The 24,564-nt window shown below is 44.4% G+C and overlaps 1 protein-coding gene across 6 annotated transcripts in view; it reads right to left on the bottom strand.

The window, feature by feature from the left end:
* Window positions 1-234: 234 nt before the first annotated feature.
* The window catches only part of LOC115205890 (Rho guanine nucleotide exchange factor (GEF) 12a), an 80,916-nt gene continuing 56,586 nt past the window's right edge, over window positions 235-24,564 (bottom strand). For all 6 annotated transcript variants that reach the window (XM_029772305.1, XM_029772308.1, XM_029772306.1 and 3 more), the window contains 31 exons: window positions 23,129-23,236; window positions 22,679-22,816; window positions 19,310-19,408; window positions 18,937-19,047; window positions 18,663-18,761; window positions 17,489-17,531; window positions 17,035-17,140; window positions 16,596-16,733; window positions 16,391-16,423; window positions 15,399-15,513; window positions 15,184-15,292; window positions 14,461-14,679; window positions 13,311-13,455; window positions 13,015-13,047; window positions 12,587-12,741; window positions 10,091-10,237; window positions 9,898-9,983; window positions 9,054-9,179; window positions 8,502-8,616; window positions 7,338-7,438; window positions 6,948-7,025; window positions 6,602-6,677; window positions 6,122-6,289; window positions 5,560-5,647; window positions 5,205-5,282; window positions 4,982-5,076; window positions 4,444-4,665; window positions 4,023-4,271; window positions 2,397-2,623; window positions 1,340-1,415; window positions 235-1,190 (listed from right to left, as the gene is read on the bottom strand). In XM_029772305.1, the coding sequence (XP_029628165.1) occupies window positions 1,180-1,190; window positions 1,340-1,415; window positions 2,397-2,623; window positions 4,023-4,271; window positions 4,444-4,665; window positions 4,982-5,076; window positions 5,205-5,282; window positions 5,560-5,647; window positions 6,122-6,289; window positions 6,602-6,677; window positions 6,948-7,025; window positions 7,338-7,438; window positions 8,502-8,616; window positions 9,054-9,179; window positions 9,898-9,983; window positions 10,091-10,237; window positions 12,587-12,741; window positions 13,015-13,047; window positions 13,311-13,455; window positions 14,461-14,679; window positions 15,184-15,292; window positions 15,399-15,513; window positions 16,391-16,423; window positions 16,596-16,733; window positions 17,035-17,140; window positions 17,489-17,531; window positions 18,663-18,761; window positions 18,937-19,047; window positions 19,310-19,408; window positions 22,679-22,816; window positions 23,129-23,236 (3,594 nt within the window). In that variant the 3' untranslated portion in view covers window positions 235-1,179. The remainder of the gene's footprint in view (window positions 1,191-1,339; window positions 1,416-2,396; window positions 2,624-4,022; window positions 4,272-4,443; window positions 4,666-4,981; window positions 5,077-5,204; window positions 5,283-5,559; window positions 5,648-6,121; window positions 6,290-6,601; window positions 6,678-6,947; window positions 7,026-7,337; window positions 7,439-8,501; window positions 8,617-9,053; window positions 9,180-9,897; window positions 9,984-10,090; window positions 10,238-12,586; window positions 12,742-13,014; window positions 13,048-13,310; window positions 13,456-14,460; window positions 14,680-15,183; window positions 15,293-15,398; window positions 15,514-16,390; window positions 16,424-16,595; window positions 16,734-17,034; window positions 17,141-17,488; window positions 17,532-18,662; window positions 18,762-18,936; window positions 19,048-19,309; window positions 19,409-22,678; window positions 22,817-23,128; window positions 23,237-24,564) is intronic.

Raw genomic sequence — 24,564 nt, 5'->3', positions numbered from 1 at the left:
TGTTCCTCCAATAGGTACCTCACTCTGATGGAAAATGGTGCTGAAAAAAGTCAAAGTAACTCTTTCTGTCCCATCTTGTCTCCTTGTTTATCATATAGTTGTAGTGATTTATCTACAGGATCAGAAGTAAGAGAAGGTGAGAACATTTAAAGCCCATCCCCATTTCTGACCACAAAGCCACATTGGGGGGAAAAAACCTAAGCAAAGAGAACAGGACTAAAGGAATAAACAGTGTTAAGTTTTAGAAATGGCATGGCATTGTTTTATTAAAGTTATGCATAACCTTCCAACTTGATCATTTATAAATGTGTGAACTTTGACATTATCAGCTAGAATTGTCAGATCACTGGCACATCAGCAGTAGCATGGCAGCACAGAGGGGGAAACCAGGCATCATTACCAACGGGAGTGGGGGGGGTGAGTTTTAGCCAGGTGTAGAAATGCACTGAGGACCAGGACAGAGCCCCTGACTTTGGCATGCCACCATCCTATGGGGGCTCCACACAAAGTGCAACTCTATGCCCTATCAGTCCAAGCATATTCTTCCTGTGTTCATTAAGGATAGGATAGCATGTGCACCGACGCAGGTGGAGCAGCCTAAAAGGAGGTCCAAATGGCCAAAAAAAGCATGCAAGCAACATGGGAAAACACAAGAGAAAATAAATACATCTTGGGATAAAAAAAAAAAAAAAAGTAATACATTATCTTAAAATGTTCCTTTTTCTTCTCTTTTTTTGTGTATAATATATATCCTAAACACACAGCTTTGTACATTTTGGTATAGTTCTCTTTCTTGCAGGGATGACTAGGAGTAGAGAGAAAGGAGGGGAGACACTGGGCGACCCACCGCCATTGGAGTGGGGACACGCAGCAGTGGAGGGGGGGGCAGGGCCAGGTTCAGGACAGTCCCTCTTCCCTGATTGCCTTGTGCTGACGGATGGAGCGGGGGGGGAGAGATCCAAAGAAACCACCCTTCCTCCAGCTGTCTCTCGCTCATGCTCAGTCTCTCGGGGAGAACCACGGTGGGAGGAGGAAGAGGGTACTCAGCAGTTGAGTGGACAAGCTAATAGAGGACATCCAGGTCAACGAGACAGCAGGGAGGCAGAAATCAACTCTTCCATCTTCACGTCCTCCCTTACGGCCTGATGCAGGGGCCTGGGAGGGGTGGGATTTCCGTGACTATCTCTTATCTAGGAACAAGATAATAACAGAAAGGGCCAAGGCAGTCAGACCATAAACAATAACTCAGCTGTCACACCTCGCATGCTCTTGGGTTTTCTAATAAATACTGAGACACTGAAAGGGAGAAAAGGAATCTGTAAGACAACAGCCATGTTACCTTTGTTATCGTCCATGTCTGTCGATGACCTGGCCGGCCTTTGGCGTAGTAGACTGTGATACTTGGCCTCTACCTCCTGAGAGAAAACAAACAAGCAGGGATCAGTCTGCAATCAGGATTGATACGCAATAAAGTCACATTTACTAATGAACCCTTAGCCTACAATTTCCGTGGCACCGCGGAAATCGAATGAACATAATACAAAAATCCCCATCAAAATCTGTCTATTTAAGCTAGAGAGATGTTTTTTTTTGTTGTTGCATGGGCTGCGTCTCAATCCACCCTTCTGAATCTGCAGTGAAAGGTGGCAGAGCTAAAGCAATGTTTGTCAGACCATGAGACATCCCGGAAAAAACGGTCTTCTCACAAAAATGCCTGTTGCATCCGAACAGTGTGGCTATTGAAAGATGAGACTCTCACGAACACGTTGGCCCTCTCCGTTTTGGTCTAGGACGCCCACAAGCCTAATCTGAATTCCCTGATACCAGTTAAGAAGAATGGAAGTATATATGGAGATGGTTTATTACCTAAACTATGGGGATAAATACATGTAAAAAAATGTTCTACAATAATTTCCTGATCTTTCTTAAATCTCTCAGATATAGGACAGACACTTCAGAACAAACTTCCTTTTTATTTTTTGGGGGACTATCTATTGTTCCATGTAGTGAATCTGTTATTCAATGCGTTTCTATTGGCTAATAGCAGTAATGCCAAATTCAATGTTTCATCCCCCCGGGTTAGACAGGGCTCAGACTTTAGAGGGTTAATCAACCAACCAACCAGTCAACCAGTCAGTCAACCAACCAGTCAGTCAGTCAGTCAGTCAGTCAGTCAGTCAACCAACCAACCAACCAGTCAGTCAGTCAACCAACCAACCAACCAGTCAGTCAGTCAACCAACCAGTCAGTCAGTCAGTCAGTCAACCAGTCAGTCAGTCAGTCAGTCAGTCAACCAGTCAGTCAGTCAACCAGTCAGTCAGTCAACCAGTCAGTCAGTCAGTCAACCAATGTCAGCAAATCAGTCGGTCAGTCATCCAACCATCCCACCCACGTACCTTGAGGTGGTTGAGGTTGGTCTGCAGGTTGCGGATGTGGGACAGGACCTGTCGGCTGAAGCTGGAGATGCTGCCTGCCTGTGAGGCAGAGGAAAACCTTAGGCTGATCCCAGAGTCTCCTGCCCCGCAGCCCCGCGAGGCGCTCAGCTGCTTCCCCGTGGCCTGGAGGTCGTCGTCCGTGCTGCTCTCCCCCGAGCCCCCGTAGCCCTCCAAGACCAGGTACCCTGCTGGGAGACGCAACAAGGTCCAACTGATTAGGAACTGAATCAGGTGGGTTGGTGCTGAGCTAGAACAAAAAATGTGACTTGTTTCAGGACATTAGGCGTATGTCGCGCGTTACTACTTCACAGTAGAGCCATTTGAACGTAAACGTTTACATTTTTTTTATCAAAATGTATTTCTGGGCAGAAATGCCTTCTGGAACATGTGAACTTTCATGTGCCTTAATAATAAACTAGTATGCCATCTGTAAATACAAATAAAATTGTTAAATTACGAGCCTAGTTGGTATAGCCGCAGAAAAAGTAAGTAACCTTCCCGCTAGCAATGGATTGGCTGAGGTAATGAGTGGGCTGGGCATGCCGAGAGATGAGTTCAGATTGGTCTGCCAAGTAGCGCGCTTATGTCTATTTGAGCTGGTTGGTCTGTGTAGGTAATCCTGTCTAACGCTGCTTTAAAAAATATATATTGTGTAGTAACACTGGATAAGTGTTGCTCTCAACTTTCTGGAGGACCGAGTTTTGAAATCAGTGGAATTAGAGTATGATAGCTAAGGATTGCATCTTCAAACTAAGGGCAACCATGGCATCCGTGAGAGAGTGAGAAGCGTCTGTCCATGTATACGGGAAAGCTAGCTACATTTTCATATATTACACGTTTCTAATTTTGTGAGAAAGCAGTTTTCATTTCAAGTTCAAGTGTACTGTTAGCTAGCCAGCTAGTTAACGTTACGTGTATGATCTGTGTAGTAATATTATTTGTATCTCAGAGCCATTTGCTTTGCTAATTATTGCCTAATGTTAACTAGCTAACATTGAACCTGGTTGGTTAGCTACCTGCAGATTAATGTAGGGTAGTAACATCATGTGTTGGGATTATGGTTAATTGTTTATCTAGCATGTCTTAACAAAAAAGACTCCATTATGCAAGTAATCATTTCAATAGAATGTCAATGATGTCACTGCAAAAACTGTGGATAGAGTAGCCTGCAAGCTAGCCAATGTTAGCCAGTTAGCTTGGGTGCTTGACTGCTGTTAGGACAGAACACTCAGATCAACCCTTAAAGAGATGGGTGGGGCTATAGCTTAAGAGGGTGTGAACGATGCTGAATGGGTGTAGACAAAAAAGAGCTCTCCAGTAGTAGTACCATTTTCTCAAAAGTGAGGTTACAAGTTTATCAACTTTCAAAGCAGAATTTATTTCCCATTGTTCCTCAACTGTATGGTATACCATTTTCTAGCGCTGAGTAAATTTGCTACGTAAGACCGAATCGAGCCGGTCGTTCACAAATTTGCACCCCCATGGGTCCCCAAGAACAGGATAAAAAAACACAGATCTCTCTCTCTCTCTCTCACACACACACACACACACACACACACACACACACACACACAACTGCAAGTTTACCATAATCCTCAGGGGACTCAAAGAAGCCCGTGTCCCCAGACACCAGGTCCTGAGCCGGGTCCTCGGGGTGGCTTGCCTGGGTGCACCTCCCTGAGCCGTTCTGAACCGCCACCCGGGCCCGGCTGTCCACGGGGGTCCTCAGGGACGTGGTCCTGAGAAGACGCCCGCCCCCCGAGGAGGAGCGCCCGGCGCCTTCGCCGTCCTCCTGTGACATGAGCTGGGTCACAAGGACCTGCTTCAGCGCTGACACTAGAGGACACAGATACGGTTAAGACGCCCACATAAAATCTATATATGTTTACAGTGGAGAGCTATCCCTGACCAGGTTCATATAACTAACTAGAGTTTTCCTGGTCAGAAAAGTCTTAACCCACTCCAGACTTGAGACCTAGGCGATTGAGGCAGATGTCCTTTCACTCACATGTCTTTAAAGCATCGTCAGCTCTAGAAGGACTGAAGCACACACCGTCCGAGTCGCTGAGCCCGTCTACGGCCATGCGGAAGGGCAGCCTATCTGCAAGGTCCGGGTCCCCGTAAAGCCCCTCCTCCCGGTTGGGCTCCTCCTCTTCGGGCTTGAGTCCTTCAAATGGGTTGGCATCTGGGAGAGAGGTCTGCATCTCGCCTCCAGAGGCAGCGCAGCCCTCTTTATTTGGGGAGAGAACAAGGAGACCTTGATGTGCATTCAGTCAATCTAGATGGATTCTACTGGAGCATGTTACTAGTGGAGGCTGGTGGAGGGTGGAACGTAATAGCTGGGATGGAATAAATGGAAAGGTATCAAAGACATTGACTCGGTTTCATACATTCCATTCCAGCCATTGAAATAAGCCTTTCCTGTGTTCTAAAGTGACATCAGCTTCCACTGCACATTACACAATGTCCCTAACTGTTGCTGAAGAAGTTTTCAAATATCCCTATAGACGGGGGAACATGGAGAGATGGGGTGCTAGTTTAGATACCTATAGACTGGCTGCTTCCAGAGGAGATGCGGTCCGGGTCCTTACTGAGTTGGGCTATGCCTGCAGTGATGATCTCCACACCGTCTCTCTCTCCACTGACACGGTGGGAGAGAACACAGAGTCAGTATCAGGAGAAGCAAGTTCATGGTCATCATGAAATACATTTGCTGATGAATAAAACCAAAGACACCAAAAAAGTTTTATACTGAGAGGAGGAACGTACTCTGTTTGAGGTAAGGGGATGACGCTGTTCGGCTTCACTTTCATGACGTCCGCTCTCTGGGTGATATGCCGCTGCCACCTGGTGGAGGGAGGATGACAACACACAGACAGATGGACAGACACACCGAGACAGAGGTGAGTAGACTGTGGGTAAAAGGTGTTCCTTACCACAGACCTAGGATCAGATAACCCTACCTCCATAGCTAACCTTCACTATTAAGACGGGTAAGAAAAAGATCTGACCCTATATCAGTGGTTAGGGGAAACTTCTACCTACTCCAGTGAATTAAGCTAAACCGAATGGGGTTTTAAAGTTGTGGCTATAATGACTAAACCACAGTATCAGGAGGACTCACATTCTCTGCTCTGATACGGTCTGGGCCATCAGCTCGTAGATTTGGGCCCCGTTGTCCGACATTGAGAGAACAAAGAATGACTTGTTGTCTGTTGGGAAAGGGAATAGCAGGAAAATAGGGTACTCCTGACTGTCTCACATTACACCCTATCCCCCTATATTGTGCACTACTTTTGACCACCGTCACATAGGGCTATGGTCAAAAGTAGTACACTATATAGGGGGGATAGGGTGTAATGTGAGCTAGGAGTCATTGTGTTAACAAGGTTGGATCTACAGTACCAGTCAACAGTTTGCACACACCTACTCATTCCAGGGGTTCTCTTTATTTTTACTATTTTCTACATTGTATAATAATAGTGAAGACATCAAAACTATGAAACAACACATATGGAATCATGTAGTAAGCAAAAAAAGTGTAGGTGTGTCCAAACTTTTGACTGGTACTGTAACTCAAACAGATTTCAATAGAACGGACATCTGCATTCCAGGTAGCATGACTACAGGGTGGCCATCTTTGTCAGGGAAACGAATGGTATGACTGTATCTCTATGGCAACTCACCTGTGGCCACAGAGCGCACCAGCACCGCGTTGAGCTTGATGATGGGGCTGAAGATGTGCTTGGTGTCGGCGGTGCCAGACAGGTTTTTGCTGTGGCACTTGAGGATGAGCCGCTCGTCCTGCTTCTGCAGCAGCACCAGGATGTCCTCCAGGAGCAGGGTGTACAGCTCTGAGACCAGAACAAGAGATTAAACCACAGAATTACATAGAACACTACACTGGACATAGATGTCACAATTATATCTCATTAGGCAACAATGGTGTTTCTTTTATAATTTCTCCCATTACATCATGTAGTTTGTCTTAGGGGCCAGGAGTTTTTCCTGACCACATGACCTGACATTGAATTAGTCAGGGCTCTGTTTGCAGTTGTAGTCCACAACTAGGGCCAAGAGTTTTCCCTAGTTGGATCACATTGGTCAGGAAAAACCTCCTTGACCCTACTTATCCACATAAACGCCTGATAAAGTCAAAAACATACCAATAGTCTTGTCCTTGTTGACCTTCCATGACAGTGGTCCCTCATGGACCATCTTCTTCTTGGTCAGGTCCAGGTTCTGAGTGTGGAGGGAGGAAAGGTCAAAAGGTCAGATTAGCTGAGCTTACTTGTTTAGTCAGATCCCTATTAGCTTTCACTTTGGAAAAAAGATACTCTCCACCCCAAAGAATGGAGCTGCATGATCTAGTCACATTTCAAGCACTAGCAGCTGACATTTAAACAAATAATTTCCCCTTTTATAACTGCAGTGGCTCCCTTGCAGAAACCAAAACAAACTAAAATTTATTTTTGAGGGCAGGAGCAGAAAACACTTTATAGATCGCCTCACCTTGAGCTCTGAAATCATGGGGTTCTCTGTCTGCTTCAGAGACGAGAGGTCTAGCCGCCTCTGGTAGTCCTCCAGCCTCTGTGGAAAGAAAGAGGGACGGGGAGAAGAAGAGAGCGAGAAAGAGAGGTACACAGAAAAACAGGCGTAAGCTGGATACTCTGCTGCTACAGGCACTATTACACTCTAACCAACAAACACAAACCCGATATTTTCCCTGCAATCCATCACCTGCCATCATCTCTGCTTTCTCTCAGAGGAACAGTGGGAGAAAAGAGGACAGATTTTCGGGTGGCTGAGGCCCTGTAGGCCGAGCAGGGGTGAAATAAGATAAGAGAGATGTGGCTGTGTTGCCGTCCCCTCCGTTCCCAGATGAGGCTAAGTCACACCCACCTGCTTGTTTTCAGATTCCTTCACTGCTTGGTTGACGTGATTGAGGATCTTCCTGCAGCAGTCGCCCGCCTTCTTTACCTTATCTTTCTCCACTGTGTCATCTGAAATGAAATTATGAGAGAGAGCTGAAGATTTTGTGGAGAAAAACAGAAGAAAAAAACTGCCTCTGTGGGGTACTGACCAACAAATGGATATTTTCCTGCCCCAATTAGCAGCTGATCACTCGGAAATGAAGACCAAGTAGAGGGCATTAACATTCCTAATAGCTGCTTTATGTTCAATGCATTTTATGCCAGGAGAACTAAACCACAGCCAAGATTAAAAACGATGGGACCCAAATAATGCGAGAACATCTCACAAAATGTGCATTACCAACTTTGGAAAATGCCAAAATAATAATCTCAGTTTAACCGAGAGCACAGCTGTAATTTGCTAATGGCTGGCGCAATGCCAGCTCTCCCGGGTCACTGAAAATGCCCTAGTTTAGACATGACATACATATATCACAATTATCATTGCATACAGTGATGAGCTGGGCTGGCAGCTCCCAACACACGTACGTACACACACACAGGGCGGTCACTGAAGCACCACAGCGGAAGGACACTTCTATCATTAACGCTGCTGTAAGCGCGCTGCCCTGCATCACTGCGATGGCCTGGTCTGCTTTTTTTTTTTATTTTATTTTATTTATTTCACCTTTATTTAACCAGGTAGGCAAGTTGAGAACAAGTTCTCATTTACAATTGCGACCTGGCCAAGATAAAGCAAAGCAGTTCGACAACATAACAGAGTTACACATGGAGTAAACAAACATATAATACAGTAGAAAAAAAATAAGACTATATACAATGTGAGCAAATGATGTGAGATAAGGGAGGTAAAGGCAAAAAAATGCCATGGTGGCAAAGTAAATAAAGTATAGCAAGAAAAACACTGGAATGGTAGATTTGTAGTTGCTTTGAGCCCAGTGTCATCATTACTCATTGTCAGAGTCTAGTACCCTTTTTACACTATCATGCCAAACAGAACCGTACTGTACTGGCTCATTGTGTTGGCTCACTAGCACGGTTCCAGCAACTACGGTGGGTGTGTAGTCAGCCCAGTACAGTACAGCTTGGCTTAGTAGAGTGAAAGAGGTATAGGAATGTGCGTGTGGCCCACCTGTGTACTTGGCGATGTTCTCCAGTAGGAGAGGGTACTTGGTGAGCCTCTGCATCTCCACAGGAATGATGTCCTTCAGTTGGAGTCTTCGACACAGTCGGTTACTCTCAGCTTCCTGCAAACGCACAGTGAAGTTAGGAAAGAAGGCCGCAGGAATGATGAAAAGGGCAACAAAACAGGCAAGATGCATCCCTTTCGCTCATGTATATACTTCGCCCACCAGTGACTTTAACATTGAAGATGTAGCTCTGTCAAAGCTACTTTCTACAACGTATGTTTTAATGTGTCATTTACGTCAAATTCATTTGAACTTTGAACTTAAAATTAACAAAAAATAAATAAAAAATGCTACCATTGAACTCCTCTTGCTTCCCACAAACATCCCACACCCTGTCACAGACATTGTACTGTAGAGTCTGCAGAAGTGAATTACACAGTCAAATACCTGACCTAAACCTCAAGTAACAGGCAGTGCACAATAGCCCCGTGTGCGCACTCCAGTCCCAGCGCTGCCCTCCGTCCTCCTCTTCTCTCCTCCATTCCTCCACTTACCTGCATGAAGGAGGTGAAGCGCGAGTCCTTCTTCTGCCTGCTCTTGATGAGCTCCAGAGCGAAGGGCTGGTTGCTGCAGAACGTGCCCACTGCCTGCTTGATCTTCTCCTCCTCGCCCCTGCTGAACTGGAAAACACAGGCGAGCCAGGCGAATCAGGGTCAGTCGCCATGGCAACTGCCTGTCGCCAAGCCAACCCACTGGTTGTTGCGTGTGTGGTGGCAGTGTGCCAGATCAAGGGGTCTAAAATCGACCACGTACATGCTTTAGCCAATTCCCCCTGACTACCATTGTTGTCATGATTCTGTCACAGCTACATTTTGGTTATCATGGTTGTCTCCGCGTTCAGGCACGAATGGTTCCCGTGCACCACCCGAGTGGGTGCGTCACATTGCCGGTGGATAAGGCGAGCTTTCCCCTTTCTATGTAAGCACGTTGAGCACCTGGAAAAAGCTCTTTATAAAGCCAATGAATTATTATTATACATGTATAGACAGAGGGGTTTGCTGAAGCACACATATATATCTGGGACCAGGTTAGTTGATGGGTTCCGCCAGTCTATCTGTGGCACACTATCATTTCACAATTTTACTTCCATTCCGCAAAAACACAGCAGCAATCTTTACCCTCCAGTTCAAAGCCAATTAAAAAGATAAGCAATCCCATACAACAACAAAAAGTGGACGTTTATTCTGCAGTGAAAAGGAATTTCAGGCAATGGCACCGCTTTTGTGGATTGTGAGAGAGCGAGAGAGACACTTCTCTCCAACAACACAATTATTACATAAATCATATTCCGTTGGGGAAAAGGCTTCAAAATAAAAAAATAAAAAGAGCTGTACTCACCCAGGACAGCAAGTCGTCTCCTATTTGGTCGATTACGGACGTCTCGTTTCTTTTCCGAATTGTTACCATTTGCTCAGATATCCAAACTGAAATTCAAAATGAAAGGGAATGTAAAGAGGGTCATTCTGTGTGTGTATGTGTGCGTACATGCATATACATGCCTGTGTGCGCTTATGTCCATGCGTGCAAGTACCATGCAGTTGAACAATGTCCTCCAGGTTGGTGAAGATGTTCTTGATGTCGGCAGCAGGCAGTATGCCCTCTCTGGTGAGCTTCTGGTAGAAGATGTTGTCCAGCACTTTGAGCATCCGCAGGTGGGCCCTCTCAGTGTAGAACAGCTCTGTAGACACAGACAGCTCTAATCACTATTGCAGACACATACTGATAAATGACTACATTAGACAACCATAAAAGGCCGATAAAGAGTAATAATGAGAACGGGTATTTCAGCTTGTTTTTGGGGTTTTGGCCAAGGTTCCTACTGGGAAAGATGCATTTGTAAAAGTGATATACGAATAAAGGTTTGTTTGATTGAGTTGTTTGATTGCACTCTTAACACTTTACACTCGTAGACGGGTTCAAATAGCAGATTTGGACACTGATAAGTGCCTAAATTGGGACGCAGTGGCTGAACAGTAACATGTTGTACATGACGTCAGAGCTCAGGGTCTCTGCTTCACAGCACAGTACTGTTTTTTATTGACAGTGGTTCTAAGCAGTTGCCCCCATCCCTCCCGCTAACTGGTCAACTTGTGCATATTTCTTTGTTGTCTTGAGTGAGGGAAATGCTGTATATAAATGATTACATAAAGAGGACTTGATGTATTTTGAAAGATGAGACATTGAGGATTAGAATATATACACCACTTTGATGTCATACAAGCAAGCCAAACCCCTTTCAGTCCAAATGTGCACTTCATATTTACAAACTCATTTAATATACAGTGCCAACATTTATGATCACAACGCTTGATGTAGTTACAAGATGACATGGCGTCATACCCTGGGTTGTGAAGAAATTTGGCGGCGAAAACGCATCTGAATGCACTCGTGACTCTACTCACACCAAAATTACGATCTGCTTCTCGGAATTGCCTTGAGAAAGCCCAACACTGAGATTGTATTTTGTAATTTAGCTAGCCATGTTGGCAATAGAACACGCTTTCAAACGATGCCTACCTGACCAGATTGCGATATATAATGGACCGTTTTAGGCCTGATCACTGACAACGATGAGACAGCCTATAGGGAGGTGGTCAGAGACTTGACCATGTGGTGCCAGGACAACAACCTCTCCCTTAACGTGATCAAGACAAAGGACATGATTGTGGACTACAGGAATAGAGGATTGAGCACGCCCCCATTCTCACTGACGGGGCTGTAGTGGAGCAGGTTGAGAGCTTCAAGTTCCTTGGCGTCCACATCACCAACAAACTAACATGGTCCAAGCACACCAAGACAGTCGTGAAGAGGGCACGACAAAACCTATTCCCCCTCAGGAGAATGAAAAGATTGGTCATGGGTCCTCAGATCCTCAAAAGATTTTACAGCTGCAACATCGAGAGCATCCTGATGGGTTGCATCACTGCCTGGTATGGCAACTGCTCGGCCTCCGACCGCAAGGCACTACAGAGGTTAGTGCATATGGCCCAGTACATTACCGGGGCCAAGCTTCCTGCCATCCAGGACCTCTATACCAGGCGGTGTCAGAGGAAGGCCCTAACAATCGTAAAAGGCTCCATCCACCCTAGTCATAGACTGTTCTCTTGGCTACCGCACGACAAGCGGTACCAGAGCACCACGTCTAGGTCCAAAAGGCTTCTAAACAGCTTCCAAGCCATAAGACTCCTGAACATGTAATCAAATGGCTACCCAGACTATTTGCAAAGAAAATGTCATTTGTTTTCTGAATGCGTTAAACAACAACAGTAATTGTGTAAAGGCGGGGATGCAGGGCTGTGATCCAACGAAAACAACTACAAGTCTGCTTGCTCTCAGACCTCAACAGCCCAGCTAGGAGAGCTCAAAATAGCACCTTATAGTTGAAGACTATTCATTGAGTTGAAATTACATAGGACCTGTTCACACTTTGGAGAGGTGTGTCCCCACTTGGAGACACCAGTTAGACCGCTCACACAAACCCTTGTCATTTTCATTTGTCTTATGTTGAACATACCCCAAGTTTCCCATGAATATTCTTATGTTACTGAATGCATCCAGATTAAATTTATGATTGTGTTATCAACAAATTCCTCGAAGTGTAGAGTAAATGTAAAATACACAAAATCAACAATGTAATGTTTGGATTCAGTCTTGTCAGATTATCTGTTTTGTCCTCACCTTTAATAATAATTTTTCAACAATCTCCAAACTGTTCACTTTTGATTGCTACCATGTTTATGCATATGCTTTCCATATTTCTTCTGTAAGAAACATTTCAATTTAGACTTATACATATAGGCCAATTCCCAGGAGTGTAAGCGGTTAACAGTGATTTTTCCTACTGAACAATAATCTGCCTATCTAAAAGAGTGAATGACTAACAGACATTCAGTATGTACAGGGCCCTGGGTTTTTCCAAATCATGTAAAGCCAATCACTAGGGCCCAGAGTTTTTCCCTGGTCAGGTTACAGGGGCCCCATTTATTTATATTATGGTGACTGGGTTACAATTCGAACAGCAAGTTACCATTAATGACTTCCTGTCTCTTGATCTCGTGGGGCTGGAGTCCGGCCAGGACCTCACGTCCCACCAGCTGCTGCCAGTTGAGGGGGTCGTGCTCAGAGTCAGTGCCTCCTTGGTCGTCTTCACTCTGCACATCTGTAGAACCAAGGCCATCCAACCTGGGAGATAGGCAGCAGCAGTCACGAGACTGGTTACAACCTTAAATACACCATCTGATTAAGATAAATGGAGTCACGAAATATAACAGAAGATGTTAGGAAATATCGAAAAACTCAGTTTCTAACCACAGCACTTCTGATAAAAGTAATCCACATTTTGTCCGAAGAGGTTTAGGGCACTGACTAAAAACTCTAATAAACTATCTGACCATTGCCTTTGTCAGAAGTAGTAGTAGGCCAAGTAGGTCAAAACACAGAACAGAAAATACTCACCTTCTGATAGCCTTGGGTGTTCCTTCAAGAATTCTGAAACAAGAGGAAACAATTAACTACGTGTCCTGCATGACAAAGCTTCACATACTCATACTCTGCCTGCATGAAACAACTACAATGTCAAACCTAAAAATAAAAAAAATAAATATAAAAGTCCACAATAGGGGTAAATAATATACATTTCAGAGGGTAGATAAAATGAAAAGGTCTAAAATGGTACCCTATTCCCTATTTAGTGCACTACTTTTGACTGGTTCCTAGGCCCTACGCTTTCCCCTGCTTGGGGTCCATCTTACCCGCTCTCCCTGTCCTCCTCCTGTAGCTGGTCCAGGCTATAGGGGCTCAGGCTGTAGTCAAAGTGTGTGTTTGGAGTGTACTCTAGACTGTCCAGGTCTCCAAGACCCTCACTCAGTTTGGGGAAGGCAGAGTTAGGGGTCCCAACTGAGAGGAGAGACACAGAGAGAGATAGACAGAGCGGGAGATCAGTTACACTGTACAACTATCAGACCATTACTCCAGCTTAGAGCGGGGACGATAAACCAAAAATTGCCTTCCTCTTACCCAAGCATTTTGCTTCCGTCTGATTTAGCTACACAACGTTTCTGTAGATTGTTCTAAAACCATTATTTGGTCGACAGTAATAGTGCATAGGCTATGTTGATTCCTGATATGAAAGTATTTTGCTGTCGGCTGCTGACTCTCACTCCTTATCCATACTGTGACATGGAGGTGGTAGAGATGCATTCTGAGAAACACAAGCATATGACCGTTGCTCAAAACGCTACTGCAGGGAAAAGACAGTTTTCAAAGCAACTACTGTTGTTCTAGTTACAGAGAGGAGAATCATAACTTTCTGTGAATAGATGATGTATTTCTCACCTCTTAATATTGAGTTCATGGCACCACTTTTTTAAAATCATATGCTACCATCTCAGTTGTCTTATTTGGCACTGGAAAAAAACTGCCACTATTATAAAGTACCTGTCCATAAAAAATTACACAAAATAGTTACATTTATTGTGATATTACTTTTTGTCCATACCCCCCCCAAACATTTTTTATCAGTTTTTCACTATCACAAAAAATTGGTAAATTAATCGCGATTTTGGTACATATCGCCCAGCTCTACTACAGCTACAATGACCCAAAACAAATAGGCAACATTGACAGCTAACAATTAGGACATTAAACCAAATACAAAGTGTCAGAGATGATGTCGGGATTCAGGAATTTAGCTAAAGAGGAAAATACGCTGGCAAACCGTGCTTCTCAAACACTATGGGGAGCGTATTTGGTCTTGCGTTACTTGCGCTTGATTCAGTATGTAGTCTAGAGACTAGTGTACTTGGTTTAGAATTGAGTATGTTGGAAGTGTGCTAGCTAGGGAGTTTAGTAGGTATGCACTAGCTAGAATCAAGTACAGTATGTGGTAGTTCAGGGTCGCACCAAACTCAGAGTCTCTGCTGCCTCCGTCAGAGGCGTTGTTGTTGGTGGTGCTGTTGGTTGGCGAGGTGGCGTTGGTCGAGGAGGAATGTATGAGCTCTGAGCCCTCGCTGGACTGACTGGCCCTCAAGCGACCCGCCTCCAGGTGCTCCAGGGCCCCTAGGCTGGGCTGGGACAGCTGCTTCTGGGGCCGTGGCTTGTTGATGTCCATGGCCTTGCCAACTGCTCACACAGACAGACAGGCAGGCAATCAGTCAGAGAGACAGGCAGGAATCCCACATACAGTTTGGGGCGGCAGCGCAGCCTAGTGGTTACAGCGTTGGACTTGTAACCGAAAGGTTGCAAGTTTGAATCCCTGAGCTGACAAGGTACAAATTTGTCGTTCTGTCCCTGAACAAGGCAGTTAACCCACTGTTCCTAGGCCGTCATTGAAAATAAGAATTTGTTCTTAACTGACTTGCCTAGTTAAATAAAGGTAAAAATAAAAAAAAACAGTCAAGACAGACACAAAGAGAGGTAGCAGGAGTCAATACTATTTACTACCAGTCCTCCCTTTTTTCATAGTAACAAGATGACTTGTTTCGAATGTGGGTGATGATGACCATCTACCAATACAAAGTGACTCTCCAGGGGTTTAGTAAATTGGGAGACCTATAGTATAGTAGTGTTGGTTATCTTAAATGACAAAATGAAGGCCAGTGTGCTTTATAACGCAGACAGACTCACCGGACGTGGGGTCGACGCGGCTGGGCCGGCGAGGAGGCCCGAGGATGCTGGGAAACCTGGTTCGTTTCACCTTCTCCTCCCCTCCCTCCTTCTCGGTCTTGATGCTCTTCTGTTCATCACAGGCATCACATGATCAGTCAGTAAGAGAGATAAAGTAGGAGTGACAGTTAATTAAACGGAGCTAGGTTAGCGGAGGGTTCAGTGTAAGCTCATACCTTGATCTTGGGGAGGAAGTTGATGCGGACCCATTTGGACTCTAGGCCGCGTGGCTCTTTGACTTTCACGCCAAGGTGCTTCATGTACGTGAGGATGACATACTGCATAGTAGTGCTGCAACAACAGACCAATGATAATTCAGGATTTAGAGACCAAAATTAAATTGCCATATTCTCTGTTATAATATATATATATATATATATATATATATATATATATATAAGTGGAACAGATTGGGAGTCATTTGAAGTGAACTACATGTTGACGTGTCTTTAGTGTGGCTTCGACCATATGCCACGAAAACAAGTGACGACGGCGGAAAGATGTCGTGTCCATTCATTAATCATCTGGGATATGCCGGGACCATATGGCATTTGAAATAAGGCTGTTACACAATGTCGGAAATAGTCCCTCATGAATCTAGACGAACTAGTGAAATGTCATTTTTCATTAAAGAGGTTGGCCAAGAACTCATGTAGCTAGATTGCCCCCCCCCTGGCAAAGAGATACTCTACACATACAATGCGACATCTGTTGTAATGTTAACTGCTCAACCTCAAAATCATCTAATGTGATGTTCTTGTCCTCTTTCATGGTAATGAACTGAAACTACAGTGTTGGTCTCCAGTCTGACATGGAGTAGAAATGACACAGATAGTGGTTAGAAAAACCAAGAGTCTGTAACGCCCCTAAGTGTCTCAAACCCCTCAAGGAGTGCAGTGCACTTCACCATATATTGTGTTTAGTGGGACAGGTAGGTTCTACATGAATTTGTCCAATAACAATGCTTTTTTTTTTTCTGGCTGCAAAACGTTTTGCTACGTTGTGCCTTACTGAACACGATCATGGTCTCCAGACTGAACCTGTGACCATAACATATTTTATTGACAATCCCCAAAACATCACACTGACTAAAATCAATGGATAGTGTTAAATGTGTATGGCCCATATCGGTTCTTTTCTATGGATAAACAAAAGAGAATCCTCTCACCATTTCTCCTCCTCTGTGGATTGAGTTGTCAACCTAAAATATGGCAAGACATTCCATTAGAACAAATTCTATTACACAGAAAACTATTTAAACAGAGTACAAATAGAAGATCAAACAATCAGACAAAAGTAGTACATTTCCAATCAATACATTTTCAGCCTCAATTAAAACATAACAGCAAGTGAAACGGAGTGTGGCTACTAACAGAACATCCTCCATCTTGGTGATGATGTTTTCAGCACAAGCGCGTTCTCTCTCCAGTGCTACCCGGTCTCTGACGCGCCCCGTGTCCAGCCGGGCCAGTTCCCCCTCCGCCAGGGTTAGGCCCATACTGCGCTTCTGCCTGCACACCCCACAAACCAGTGTCAGATCCCACTTAAAGTATGCTTATAATAACTAATATCATGCTTACATCAATTTATACCATACTTATAACATGATTATATCTTACAGCAGGCTTATGCCAACTTAGTGTACATTTATAAGCCCAGCATCGTATAAGACCAGCACTGAGTGTTTATAAAGACAAACAGCTATACTATCTACAAGTAAGACACACTTGCATCTATCTTTACATATGACTAACACATGGGCACCAATGGGAAAGGCGGCCATCTTGGAAGAGCGTGAGCAAGGTGACTGACCTGAAGTCCTCCAGGTTCCTCTGGATGTCAGGGAGCTGGGTGTCCTGCACCATCTGGATGTACTGTCTGTTCAGCTCCTCAGGGATTAGCTCCGTCCTCCTCCGGTCTTCAACAGCCACCACACAACACAGTTAGGAAGTGTGGTGGCACCAAATACAGCTTATCAAGGTGAGAATTCAAATGTGCAATTCTCATATAAATCACTTTGTTCGATCTCTTAACACCTGATGTGGGATAGTAGTATTAGGTAGATGGGTTAAACAACCTACCACACACTTAGAGGCACTGAGATAATGCTGCTATTACAGGGTTGAAGTAAGGAAACTTGAGTCGGCTATATTTGGAATTCCATTAGATAACAATAGGCAATCCTCAATATAACCAGAAATAACTTGGCATGGATTTGTCAGCCAGGGAAACTAATGGAAATGAAAGGAAAGCCACAAATACTCACCAAGGTCAGAGGATAGGGACTCGGGAACAGCCACTTTTAAATTCTGTATGAAAATAAGACACATTCAGACGGGAATTAACAAAGCCAGACTTGTTTATATGTGGCTTACCGAAACACCAGAGTAAAAATACTTAACATTCAAAAAATAACATTTAAACACCTGATACGTGCTGAACAATTCCTAAATGTATGCCCTGTGTGTTAGTAGTGTATAAGAAATCAAACTAGACAAGAACATTTCAGGGTCCTTCAAGTAGTCTTATCGGTCTTAGGCAGCATAATATATTGTATTGGGAATCAACAGAAAGGTGGATCAGAGAAATGACGGTTCCAGCTGAGGAGAAATGTTTTACCATAGGGAGAGGGGACTCCTGACAGAAAAAACAATAATCTTATCACACAAAACACACTGCTGTAAAATAACATTAGTGTTGCATATTATTTGGGAGACCAGGACTTCTGCCCATTGGTCGAAAAAGTACCCAATTATCACACTTAAGTAAAGATACCTTAATAGAAAATGACTCAATTAAAACTGGAAGTCACCCATTAAACTACTACTAAGTCTACAAGTATTTGGTTTTAAATATATTCAAGTATTAAAAGTAAAATGTACAAATAATAAAAAATTGCTTATATTAAGCAAACCAGATGGCACACTCCAACAGTCAGACATAATTTACAAATAAAAAGTGAGTGAATTGGACCATTTTCCTGTCCTGCTAAGCATTCAAAATGTAACGAATACTTTTGCGTGTCAGGGAAAATGTATGGAGTAAAAAGTACATTATTTTCTTTAGGAATGTAGTGAAGCAAAAGTTGTCAAAAATACAAATAGTAAAGAAAAGTAAAGATACCCCAAAAAACTACTTAAGTATTTTTACTTAAGTACTTCACACTACTGCTTCTGCCACAGCTCTGTGGGATTTGTGTAATAACAACAGTGCAAGTCTGTGCTGGCTTGGGCCTGCAGTTTGGGTAAAAGCTAGTGTGATCCTGTACTGACTGTGGATCAGACACGCTTCAGACTACAAGGCCTGTATTCACAAATAGTCTCAGAGTAGGAATGCTTATATGATTATATGGATAGGGAGTACCTGATCTTAGACCAGCACACCAACTCAGACTCTTGGTAAATATCGGCCCAAATGTAGGCTAGTTCAACTCTACTCACAGCTCCCCGGTCGATGAAGAAGTTGTGGAAGTCCATGAACACCCGTCTGGTTTCTTTGGAGTTGGTCTGCTTGCACAGGTCAGCGTAGAGGTAGCAGAGCTAAAGAGAAACATTTCTCATGATCAATGACAGATGACAAACACGTTGTACACCATTATGTCTTTGTGTCAGCACTGCACTGATATGCCTTTTATTTTTTATAAACTTCTATTGTTGTCTGTAACTGGTCACAACACAAACATGGCCAGGTGAGTGAGTGTGTGTGGACTCTTACCAGCGGTGCAGGGTCAAACTGGGAGACGACATGATGCAGGAACGCTGCCAGGTGGGCAGGTCTGGACTTGAGCAGCTCCATGCTCTGGAAACAGCTGCACTGGCCATTGACCTGAAATACACACAGAGTGTGTGTGTTATGAGCTAGCTTGACCTTGTTAGAAAATCCTCTGTGAGGCTTGTCAGACTGTCACCCTTTTACGACCAGATTTTTTTGGGACATGCCCTTGCATGCTCCACTGTGTTTGTAAAGAATGTAAAAAAAAAAAAACGTTTTCGATCAATAGCAAATAAATCAAGAGGCCTTCAATTGTAATTTTCAAAACCAAATAAGTTATATGTTTTCCCTTATTTTGGATGTATTTAGGGCCTACCTGTTCCTGATCAGAGCCAAAGTAGTCGTCCTCAGCTCCGATGATCTGGGAGACGAAGCATGAGGAGGGGCTGCTGACAGTGGAGGGGGACAGGGAGTCCTGGAGGGGGGAGGAACACACAACACTTAGATCTCTCACTCATTGAGCATTGACTGCTCCTTTCACTGAAGTGGCCAACAACATCTACCATCAAAGGGGTGTTTAATGAAGGTGGCGCCACATCTGCAGGGCATGGGTCATGTTCATTAGACACCAAATGGAAAGAAATTGACTGAAACAGAGAAGGACTACCTGGCCTTGTCCAATAAGAAATGTCATTTTTGTTTTACCCACGACGAGCCTACCAGACGAGCTAAATCACTTCTATGCTCGCTTCGAGGCAAGCAACACTAAGGCATGCATGAGAGCATCAGCTGTTCCAGGCGACTGTGTGACCACGCTCTCCGTAGCTGACGTGAGTAAGACCTTTAAACAGGTCAACATACACAAGGATGCGGGGCCAGACGGATTACCAGGACGTGTGCTCCGGGCATTTGCTGACTAACTGGCAGGTGTCTTCACTGACATTTTCAACATGTCCCTGATTTAGTCTGTAATACCAACATGTTTCAAGCAGACCACCATAGTCCCTGTGCCCAAGAACACAAAGGCAACCTGCCTAAATGACTACAGACCCGTAGCACTCACGTCTGTAGCCATGAAGTGCTTTGAAAGGTTGGTAATGGCTCACATCAACACCATTATCCCAGAAACCCTAGACCCACTCCAATTTGCATACCGCCCAAACAGATGATGCAATCTCTATTGCACTCCACACTGCCCTTTCCCACCTGGACAAAAAGAACACTTACGTGAGAATGCTATTCATTGACTACAGCTCAGCGCTCAACACCATAGTACCCTCAAAGCTCAACACTAAGCTAAGGATCCTGGGACGAAACACCTCCATCTGCAACTGGATCCTGGACTTCCTGACGGGCCGCCCCCAGGTGGTGAGGGTAGGTAGCAACACATCTGCCACGTTGATCCTCAACACTGGAGCTCCCCAGGGGTTCGTGCTCAGTCCCCTCCTGTACTCACTGTTCACCCACGACTGCATGGCCAGGCACAACTCCAACACCATTATCAAGTTTGCAGATGACACAACAGTGGTAGGCCTGATCACCGACAACGATGAGACAGCCTATAGGGAGGAAGTCAGAAACCTGGCCGGGTGTTACCAGAATAACAACCTATCCCTCAACGTGACCAAGACTAAGGAAATGATTGTGGACTACAGGAAAAGGAGGACCGAGCATGCCCCCATTCTCATCGACGGGGCTGTAGTGGAGCAGGTTGAGAGCTTCAAGTTCCTTGGTGTCCTGATCAACAACAAACTAGAAATGGTCCAAACACACCAAGACAGTCGTGAAGAGGGCACGACAACGCCTATTCCCCCTCAGGAAACTAAAATGATTTGGCATGGGTTGAGATCCTCTAAAGGGTCTACAGCTGCAACATCGAGAGCATCCTGACTGGTTGCATCACTGCCTGGTACGGCAACTGCTCGGCCTCTGACCGCAAGGCAATACAGAGGGTAGTGCGTATGGCCCAGTACATCACCTCTACACCAGGCGGTGTTAGAGGAAGGCCCTAAAAATTGTCAAAGACCCCAGCCACCCCAGTCATAGACTGTTCTCTCTACTACCGCATAGCAAGCAGTACCGTAGTGCCAAGTCTAGGACAAAAAGGATTCTCAACAGTTTTTACCCCCAAGCCATAAGACTCCTGAACATGTAATCAAATGGCTACCTGGACTATTTGCATTGTGTGCTACCGCGCCCCCCAACCCCTCTTTTTACGCTGCTGCTACTCTGTTTATCATATATGCACAGTCACTAACTTCTTTAGTGATCCTGGGTTTGATTTGACAACATCCAGTGAAATAGCAGCGCGCCAAATTCAAAAACAGAAATACTCATAATAATCATTTATAAATCATACAAGTGTTATACACCGGTTTAAAGTTTAAAGATGAACTTCAAGTTAATCCAGCCACAGTGTCAGATTTCAAAAAGGCTTCACGGCGAAAGCAAACCATTCTATTATCTGAGGACAGCACCCCATCAAACATACACATGAAAATCATAATTCATCCCGCCAGGCACAACAAAAGTCAGAAATAACATATAATTCATGCCTTACCTTTGAAGATCTTTTTCTGTTGGCACTCCAATATGTCCATTAAACATCACAAATTGTCCTTTTGTTCGATTAATTCTGTCGTTATATCCCCAAAATGTCAATTTATTTGGCACATTTGATTCTGAAAAATACACCGGTTCCAACTCGCACAACATGACTACAAAGTATCTAATAAGTTACCTGTAAACTTGATTCAGACATTTCAAACAACTTTCTTAATACAACTTTAGGTATTTTGTAACGTAAATAATCAATAAAATTTAAAGACAGGATAAACTGTGTTCAATTCAGGACGAAAACAAAGTGGAGTGTGCTTTCAGGTCACGCGCCTCAAACAAACCGTACACTTCACTCGACCCTCCTCCTGAACTGCCTTACTTCTTCATTTCTCAAAGGAAAAACATCAACCAATTTCTAAAGACTGTTGACATCCAGTGGAAGCGATAGGAACTGCCAGCAAGTGCCTTAGAAATCTAGATTCCCATTGAAAACCCATTGACAAGAGAGTGACCTCATCAACAACAAAAAATCCTGGATGGTTTGTCCTCGGGGTTTCGCCTGCCAAATAAGTTCTGTTATACTCACAGACATCATTCAAACAGTTTTAGAAACTTCAGAGTGTTTTTTTTATCCAAATCTAATAATATGCATATCCTAGCTTCTGGGCCTGAGTAGCAGGCAGTTTACTTTGGGCACACTTTTCTTCCGGACGTGAAAATACCGCCCCCTAGCCCAAAGAAGTTAACTATACATTCATGTACATACTACCTCAATTGGGCCGACCAACCAGTGCTCATTGGCTAACCGGGCTATGTGCATTGTGTCCCACCCACCACCCCCTCTTTTACGCTACTGCTACTCTCTGTTCATCATATATGCATAGTCACTTTAACCATATCTACCTACTACCTCAATCAGCCTGACTAACCGGTGTCTGTATGTAGCCTCGCTACTTTTATAGCCTCGCTACTGTATATAGCCTGTCTTTTTACTGTTGTTTTATTTCTTTACCTACATATTGTTTACCTAATACCTTTTTTGCACTATTGGTTAGAGCCTGTAAGTAAGCATTTCACTGTAAGGTCTACTACACCTGTTGTAATCAGCGCACGTGACAAATAAACTTTGACTTTAAATGTTTCCAGTTGCATGCCCTAATGAACATGAGCCAGGTCTGAGTCTTACCAGGTCTGGAGTGTCTTCTGGGTCAGGGGAGTGGCAGGAGTTGAAGCTGTCTCGGGGCGTGCTCTTTGGGCTGTGGTAGGACAACACGTCTCTTTGGCACAGGCTCTCCGGGGAGGCGGATGCAAAACCGCGGAGAACCTGCAAATGGATAACATTGGGTAAGCTTTCAAAAACTCATCTAGCTAAACCTGGGTCTTGTTCATTAGGCACCAAATGGAAGAAACTGGACTGAAACAGGGAGGGATTACCTGGACCTGTCTAATAAACCCACATTTTTGTTTACCGTTGCATGCCCTGATGAGCACAACCCAGGTTTGGGACATGGAAGTGGGTTGTGGTGTACTCCTCCGTGAGATTAAGATCACAGTTGACTAATTCATTGTCCCTACTAATGTATTTACTCCACAGCTATGCCCACACACACCAGCAGAAGTTGAAAGTGACACTTACAGGGGCCTTCATACTGCTACTCCATGAGAGGTCATTGCTACTGGAGGAAGGTGTGTGGTCCATGTCCACCATGCTTCCATCATCTCCATCACCCAATCGCAGGGCATCCTTAGAATTAAAATCACAAAGTCAGTCACGTGCAGTAAATATAAATATTCCCCAAAATAAAGATTTTTTTTTTTAATGTTATATTTAACCTTAATTTAACCAGGCAAGTCATCTAAGAATAAATTCTTATTTACAATGACAGCCTACCCCGGCCAAACCCTAATGACGCTGGGCCAATTGTGCACCGCCCTATGGGACTCCCAATCCCGGCCGGTTGTGATACAGCCCGGAATCAAACCAGGGTCTGTAGTGACGCCTCTAGCACTGCGATGCAGTGTCTTAGACTGCTGCACCACTCGGAGCATACATCTACACTATATATACAAAAGTATGTGGACAACCCTTCAAATTAGTGGATTAGGCTATTTCAACCACACCTGTTGCTGACAGGTGCATACAGCCATGCAATCTCCATAGACAAACATTGGCAGTAGAATGGCCTTAAGAGCTCAGTGACTTTCAACATGGCACCGTCATAGGATGCTACCTTTCCAACAAGTCAGTTTGTCAAATTTCTGCCCTGCTAGATCTGCCCCGGTCAACTGAAAGTGTTGTTATTGTGAATTGGAAACATCTAGAAGCAACAACGGCTCAGCTGCGAAGTGGTAGGCTACACAAGCTCACAGAACGGGACCACAGAGTGCTGAAACGCCTGTCCTCAGTTGCAACACCCAATACCGAGTTCCAAAATGCCTCTTCGAAGCAACATCAGCACAAGCACCGTTCGTCGGGAGATTCATGAAATAGGTTTCCATGGCTGAGGAGCCACACACAAGCCTAAGATTACCAAGCGCAATGCCAAGTGTTGGCTGGAGTGGTGTAAAGCTTGCTGCCATTGGACTCTGGAGCAGTGGAAACGCATTCTCTAGAGCGATGAATCACGCTTCACCATCTGGCAGTCTGAAGGACAAATCTGGGTTTGGCAGATGCCAGCTACCTGCCCAAATGCATAACGCCAACTGTAAAGTTTGGTGGAGGAGGACTAATGGTCTGGGGCTGTTTTCATGGTTCGAGCTAGGCTCCTTAGTTCCAGTGAAGGGAAATCTTAACGTTACAGCATACAATGACATTCTAGACGATTCTGTATTTACAATTTTGTGGCAACAGATTGGGGAAGACCCTTTCTTGTTTCAGCATGACAATGCTACTCTGCACAAAAGCGAGGTCCATATAGAAATGGTTTGTCGAGATCGATGTGAAAGAACTTGACTGGCCTGCACAGAGCCCTGACCTCAACCCCATCAAACACCTTTGGGATGAGCCAGGCCTAATTACCCGAATTTCAGGGCCCGACCTCACTAATGCTCTTGTGGCTGAATGGAAGCAAG

This window comes from Salmo trutta, chromosome 13, assembly GCF_901001165.1.
Source record: "Salmo trutta chromosome 13, fSalTru1.1, whole genome shotgun sequence".
Taxonomy (NCBI): Eukaryota; Metazoa; Chordata; class Actinopteri; order Salmoniformes; family Salmonidae; genus Salmo; species Salmo trutta.
The sequence above is the reverse complement of the archived record's forward strand: the minus strand, read 5'-3'. Positions and strand labels throughout refer to the sequence as shown.